This window comes from Ictalurus furcatus, chromosome 22, assembly GCF_023375685.1.
Source record: "Ictalurus furcatus strain D&B chromosome 22, Billie_1.0, whole genome shotgun sequence".
NCBI lineage: Eukaryota > Metazoa > Chordata > Actinopteri > Siluriformes > Ictaluridae > Ictalurus > Ictalurus furcatus.
The window spans coordinates 1818417-1825999 of NC_071276.1; the positions used below are offsets into that span (position 1 = coordinate 1818417).

At 42.2% G+C, this 7583-nt stretch overlaps 1 protein-coding gene across 3 annotated transcripts in view; it reads left to right on the forward strand.

The window, feature by feature from the left end:
• The first annotated feature begins 1978 nt into the window (after positions 1–1978).
• Positions 1979–7583, forward strand: part of sgsm1a (small G protein signaling modulator 1a) — a 25969-nt gene continuing 20364 nt past the window's right edge. For 2 of the 3 annotated variants that reach the window (XM_053654265.1, XM_053654266.1), the window contains exon 1: positions 1979–2623. In XM_053654265.1, coding sequence (XP_053510240.1) covers positions 2549–2623 — 75 coding nt within the window. In that variant the 5' untranslated portion in view covers positions 1979–2548. The remainder of the gene's footprint in view (positions 2624–7583) is intronic. The other variant, XM_053654267.1, reaches the window with a different exon arrangement.

Here is a 7583-nt window from a genome sequence, read left to right on the forward strand (position 1 = left end):
GTGTGTGTGTGTGTGTGTGTGTGTGTGTGTGTGTGTGTGTGTGTGTGTGCGTGTATGTATGTGTGTGTGTGTTTAAGTATAGAGTATGAAATAATGGCTTCTACACCACACTTTATGTACCTAAGCCCCATGCCTGGTCTGGGCACAGACATCCATTACCATTTACTATTAGACATCTATGGGACGTTTATCATTGGGCCAGCCTGCCCTGATTTATACTGGCCCTTAAAAATATTTGGTGATGGATTACAACAGTAAACAGGGCTGAAAACAGGAACGAATGAGTACAATATTAACATCCAAGTCACTACTATTAAGTAGTAATGAATTCTGGGTAATTACTCATTAAGTATTAATAAAGCAATGATTACAGTGTCTCAAAACACACCTTATTCAACCAATCAACAGCCCTTCCTATGTTGAATCAGGTGAAACACTAAATCTTCAGGACAAAGGGTTCTCCAGGACCAGGGATAAGAACCTGTGTTCTAGCTGGGTATGGCCTTTATCATCAATCACGCCACCCTCGAATAATCCCTTTTAATCAGACCACTTCAAATCAGTATAATCAATTATACCTCTTCATTCTGTAGACCTGTCTTTTTATTGTGCACTTGACAAACATTTCTGTCACAATTTTTTTTTCTGCCAAAGAAAATACATTTAAACACGATTTGTTTAATAAAAACATTCTGTTATAGCTTACAGACTAATACTGGAAAAAGAAATAGCTACACTCTAAATAAAAAAGAAAAGAAAGAAACTGGACTACACTCACACCAACGGGATGGTGGTGTGGTGCTTCACATCAGACTTCACATCTTTGTGTTTTCGTTCAGGTGAATATTGCTCTAATGTTATTGCTCTTATGGCTCTGCCAGCTCAGGGGTGATGAGGTCTAGCACACTAATGGAGATGAAGATTAACTTCATGCGCTCTGGCTTTTATTTCCTTTCCTAGCATATCTATATTTCAAAGCACAACCCATGTGGACACAATTTTAAGAAGCCCGATATGAGGGCACTCTCAGGCCACAAAGGCGATTAAGCTGTGCGTTTATGACTCTAGAAATCATCTCGGTATTCACATGGGTTCTGCCCTGGGCTACGAAAAAAAAAACAATTTGAAGGTCTTGTCTCAGCGGGAGATAACAAACCATCATAACAATCACAGACTCCTGCAAAGTTTCTGGAGTCCAGGTTTATGACAGTTTTGGTGCTCTGGAGTCGTCTTCAGAACTGATGTAGGTCAGTTCCACATATGAAGAGCTGCACAAGTAAACAATTCATGCCTACTGGTGTGCCTACTGGGTGGAATAATGCAAAATGTACGTGCACTACTGCATAACATTAACATCCCTATACTTACCTTTAGTAAGAGCTCTTACACTGGGACACCTATGGCGTTTGACAAGGCACATAAACATGGATTCTCCAGTGTCAGGTTTTTTTCTTGGTGAATGGGATGACACAGCCACCCTGACTGGAATAAAGTGGTTACTGAAGATGGTTTCATCAACCAATTAGTGGATTAATAGCTAACATGTTGCTATTGTGCTATTGTGCGGAAGTTCTCATTTTCCAGGTGAGCCAATGTCCCAGAAACACAACAAATGTGTGAGGAGTGTTTAGACTACCAGAGCCTGAGTAAAACCCAGAGGAACACATGCGGTTCGTAAAATGTAAAAATTGGTGACACTGAAAGACAACATTTCTAGAATTTTCAGTTATATTTTCAATGATAAGTTATTATTAGCCTTCCTATTGTATCTTGTCTGTGGTCTACTGCAGGGGTTCCCAAACTTTTCCAGGGCAAGGCCCCAAAAATGTCATTAAAATTTGACCGAGGCCCCCCTTTTGCAAGATGTCTTTAAAACACATTAAAAATACAGACTTCTGAATATATCCCCCTTTTATTTATTAATAATTACATCTTACATCTTTACATTACATTACATTGGGAATTGATCGTGTGTGTGTGTGTGTGTGTGTGTGTGTGTGTGTGTGTGTGTGTGTGTGTGTGTGTGGTTGTCTGAGAGTGAGAAAGAGAAAACATACTAGTGGGAGGGATGGGCTTGATGGCTCCGACCAAATTGTTGAGGCCCCCCGGGCGCCCCCTGGCGGCCCCCACTTTGAAAACCACTGGTCTTCTGTATTTTTTATTTAGGTTAGTTTCTAAAATGGTTGTGAGACTGATATTGTAAAACTAGACATTTGAGGCATTGAGGCATCATTCGAGGCAACCCTAGAAACACTAACGTAAAAAAAAGAAAAAAAAAGAATAAGAATTTGAAATTTAATTAGAGATTTCTGGGCGCCTGTCTCTTTAAAGGGCGTGGCTTATGTAAGACGCGCCCGAGCCCCGCGCTCGCTCCTGTTCCGGGACTCGCGAGCGCAGCTGGGCTCGAGCCACCGGAGCCATGGCAACCGCGACGACAGGTGAGGAGGAAATCATCTCGTCGTAAGCAGTGAGAGTTTAACACTGACCGAAAACCGCGCTTTTGCTCCCCGTTTCTTCTGAGTTTAATTACCGGTAATTAATCGGCGTGATGTCATTTCAACGCTTTTCCGCGATTTCAGAAGCCGAGACGCGGCAGAGGTTGCTCCGCAACGTCAAGAAAGAGGTGAGTGCGCGTGCAAATTAAAACAAACAAACAAATAAATAAATAAATGGCCGCGTCACAAACGGCTCAGTAAGTGTTATAACACACAGGTGTGGAATAAGAGAGGTTTACACCATAGTGCACTCGGTGTCCAATACAGAGCCGTTTGGGATGCAGCTCTTTACCCCTGCAATACACTCAAGGTTCAAATAAATCAGTTATAATCCTTATGAAGTGCTTGTGTCCTGTAGAGTGTGTGTGTGTGTGTGTGTGTGTGTGTATATAGATATATAGATATATGGATGACATTCTGCATGTCACTGCCACATGAGTACTCCATAGTGAGGATTAAATGCCTTCTACAACCTGTTATTTTCCACTATGTATGCCAAAAAAGGGTGCCAGTTAAGATTGAGCTCCCTGTCCACTACACACACACTCGCACACACACACACTCCACAGAGCTTAAAATAATTGCTCTAACACTCTTTACCTTCACACTGAGCTGTAAACACACGATACTGAATGTGTTACTCTTGCCCTAATGTCTAATCAATGTATGATCTAATCCAATCCTAGTCCAGCGAGTACCCGATCCTACAAACACACAGCTTGCATTAGTACCTATAATGTAAGTCTTGTTTGTTTGTACCAAATGTAATTAGTACCCGGTCTGACCTTCTACTAGTAATAGTAATTAGTACACGGTCTGATCTATACACGCTATTCTGATCAGTACTAACTAGATTCAGTTCTTCATCTATTAAGAATGAATGCCTGGTCTAATCAGTACCATATGTAATCAATCCATACCTAAACTATTTATTAGCAGGTCTTCTCAGTACTTTTTTTTAAAATGAATAATTAGCCTAAATTCATAATCGATCTAATATAACCAATGGCTAGTCTAATCTCAATGCCCGGGATAATCAATAATGCGTCTAATCAATCATCAGGCTCGTTTACAGCCATTCTTCTCAATATACTGTACGCCACTTAAATTAAACTGATCATCTAATCAATAGCTTGTCTAATCTTCATGACTGGTATAATAAATCATTAGTTTAGTTTCTAGTTTTTCTGCTCAGTAGATATTCTAAACCTGATGTATAATAATATATACGTATAAATATAGAGATGATACCTCACTATGTCATCTGATCAATTCCTGGTCCGGTCTTTACAGATCTAATACACACTTGCACATTAAAATCTGATTAATGGTTCGTCTAATTGATTACTAATTAAGTATGACTTTAATAATAATGATGGACGTAAAACTCCTTCATTATGTTCAATTTAGAACGCTTTCCAGTTTTTCAAGTACCACTTTTTACCTGGAGGGTCTCTGACTCCGGTGCTCAGAGTGACTCATATGCTGTGTATGTGTGTGTGTGTGTGTGTGTGTGTGTGTGTGTGTGTGTGCGTGTGTGTGGGTACGTACGTGGCATCTCAAAATCTGAAAGGTCTCTGTGTTCACATCCCGAGACCTTCAGAAGCTCATCATTAACATCAGCGGGGTTTATTGAAGAGAACCTCACTGGCCTTTAGATATTTCAGGAAGATGTGTGTGTGTGTGTGTGTGTGTGTGGTAAATATATTCCATATTCAGCCACTGATGTGCATTTCTAAAGCATGACGTGAACAGATGGCGTGTGGAAGGCTCTGTGCTTTATTTACCTCTCTGTCTTTCTTTCCTCGTTTTTTTTTTTTTTTTTTTCTTCTCTCATTTCCACTTCCTGCGCTTCCTCCAAACACTACAGTATGTAACTGCAGGCTTTAAACACAGAAACATTCCCAGCATGCACTTCAGTCGTTGGTTCTTTGAGTGATTTGAAATGGCCAGATGTGAGCAGATCTTCGTCTCAGCGTGTGTGAGAATTGAGCGTTTAGTTACTGAAGCACGCCTCGTGTGTTCGCCTCGCCTCGCCTCGCTGGATTGGTTGCTTTACTGATGTTGAAGAGCTTACACAGAATCATTACACAGCGCGCGCACACACACACGCACACACACAGGTTACAGCTTTACCTCTGACTGTAACAAAGCGCTGACACTGGAGACTCCTTCCGTAGCTGTTAAGTAAACATCTCCTCACAGAACTGTATTTTACCGTATCAGCGATCACTCGCGCTTTTATCACTTTTATTATTAGCATCCGCCAAACAATTCCCGGTGAACGAGCTGTTACTATAGAAACGATAACGGATCAGAACGAGCACGCTGACGTAAACCTGTGGAAATGAATCAATACCCTCTGACCAATCAGAATCCAGAATTCCACAGCGTAGTGAATAAAGGTTAGACGTTTATCGTCAGCACGTTACCACGTAGAAACACACTTTCTTCATGATCGTTTATTCCAAAGACTCCATTACGCTTCGTTATATATAATATATTATAGCGTTCCCCATGTCCCACTCCGAAACCCGTCTCTGTTTAACGTAAACAAGCATCCTGTAAATGATGTAATTACTTACACTCGGAGGAATATTTATCTGTTGGCAGCGTTCCTTAAATCAACTACAAGCTCTTTCTCTCACTCTCTCTCTCTGTCTCTGTCTCTCACTCTGTCTCTGTCTCTCTCACTCCCTCGCTCTCTGATTATTTAATTTGTGGCTTGAAGCATGGCCAGAGGATTGTGGTAATTTATAATCTCACTCTCTTTACTCTCTTTGCCTCTCTCTGTCTAAGTGTCTCTCTATCTGTCTTTCTCTGCCCATATACCTCTCTCTATGTCGCACTCTCTGTCTGTCTCTCTCTGCCTATCTGTCTCTCTCTACATGTCCGTCTGTCACTCTGTCTCTCTCTTTCTGCCCATCTGTCTCTCTCTCTGCCTGTCTCTCTCTGTCTCTCTCTACATGTCTGTCTGTCACTCTGTTTCTCTCTGCCCATCTCTCTCTCTCTCTCTCTCTCTCTCTCTCTCTCTCTCTCTCTCTCTCTCTCTCTCTGCCTGTTTGTCTCTCATGCTCTCTATTAGTAGTAGTGGTAGGTGGTAGTTTTCCACCACGGTGGTGTCACATCACACGCCCTCTCTGACTGTCTCTCTGCGTCTCTGTTTCTCTCTGTTCCTCTGTCCCTCTCTGTATCTCCATCTCTCTCTCCATCTTTCTCTGCCTGTCTGTCTCTCTCCATCTGCATTTCTGTCTCTCTCATTTGTTTCTGCTTTGTCTTGTCCGAGGAATCTGAATATCATTTTAAGAGATTCGAAATCCTGCTGAGCCTTATTTGACTTCACACCTGGTTTTTAAAACACCCACGTGCTTTTACACACACACGCACACAAAACCACGGAATGAAATATTAACAGACATCTTGACAGTCTAAATTACACTCCACTGGGGAATTTCAAGTTTTTAAAAGCCATCACTCATCTGGAAACACACCCTTCTGTGTTTAATTAGAGCGTGATTGTGTTTTCAGGCGGTCAGGGTTATACCCTTCTCCGTGCTCGGATTGGATTTACTCTCGCTTGTACGTTACATTTAGGGGAAAAAAACAACAACCCTGTGCCAAATGAGTGTAAACGCTAATTAAAATGCCTAATGCTGTTAATGAGGCTCCATTTCACTTTTCATTAGCCGAACATGATGACACACTCGTGCTCAGGTCTCGGGTTCGGCGCTGAAATGAATCAGTCAAGAGCAATCCAGGCTGAGATTGGATGCCGTCCACTCGATAGTGATTGATTATGATCCTGGTGATTTATTGTGCACTTGTTTCGAGTGTGTTCAGACCCTGCCTCTGGAACATCATGGCGAGATGTCTGATTTTTCAGTATTGAGACGGCATTCTCCGCTCTGGAGACCATTAAGCTGAACAGCACGTCTCTTCAGCTTCGCTATTGAACTGCGGGGATTCTGTCCTTTCTTTCTTGCAGTGTAAAATCTGAACTCAAAGCCCTTTAGCCCCTTTCATCACCGCCACCCGTTTGGACGCTTTAGTTACTGTGTAAGAAGATAACCAAGTGATGATGACTCACTGTTGTTGCCCATGGCGATGACCTTCCTGCTCAAGTGTAATCTTTGTCCTTCGCTTATCTTTTCTTGAATAAATCCCCTCATTAACGGTGGACTGCTTCCTGGTGGTCCTCTGAGGACGTCTAGACGATTATTAAGCATTGGTCCTCTTGTTAATAAGTAAGGATTTGATCCTGGTCAAGGTCTTGACGGATCCGGAGCCTGTCCCAGAACCACTGCATGTTTTTACTCACTGTTTTGTAGCTAGAACAGAATCGATGTTCTCATTCAAGAAGGAAAAATCAATCCAGTGGTCGATTTTTCCCAACAACACCCCCACCCCCGTCCCCCAAACAGCTTCTTATAGTAAAGTGAAACACACTCGGCTTTAAGCCTTGCCTTGTTGGTTTTATATTTAGACTTCGCTGTAATAGTCTTCTCCTCATTGATCCATCTGTTCCTCTTGTGCAGTTGAGGCTTTATAAAGGTGATGGTGTAAACAGAGCTCCCATCATGAGCTGTTCTCATAGTAGCAGTGACTCATTCCTGCTTTTTTTTGCTTAATAGTAGATCCATGCTCAGAGCCATGAGGGTTACCTTCGCTCTCGGCAGGATCAAAAGTCTCGATCTTCTCAAAGACCGATAAATGAACCCTGTGCTCGGAAATCCTCGGAGTATTTTCCCTTGAAATTACTTCTCAGTCCAGGCGGTGAGAAAAGAAACCTCCTTTCTCACCAACACTTTAGTGCATAAGCATAAGAATCGAAAGCTAGTGGGAACCAGCTAGCACGATCGTTTACACATCATTGTAAAACCAATTCAGGAACTCGATGTGTAGACTACTAAGTACAACACAACCTTGTAGTCCTGGACAACTCTCAGATCACACCGTCTAACACTGCATGCAGCATCGCTGCGGTTCTGGACAACCAGCTGTGCTTTTCGCTACCCTGGCTCAGTCATGACAGTTTCTCCTTTGGAACATCTGGAGGATCTGTCCATTTCTGTCCATAGAGGCCACTCC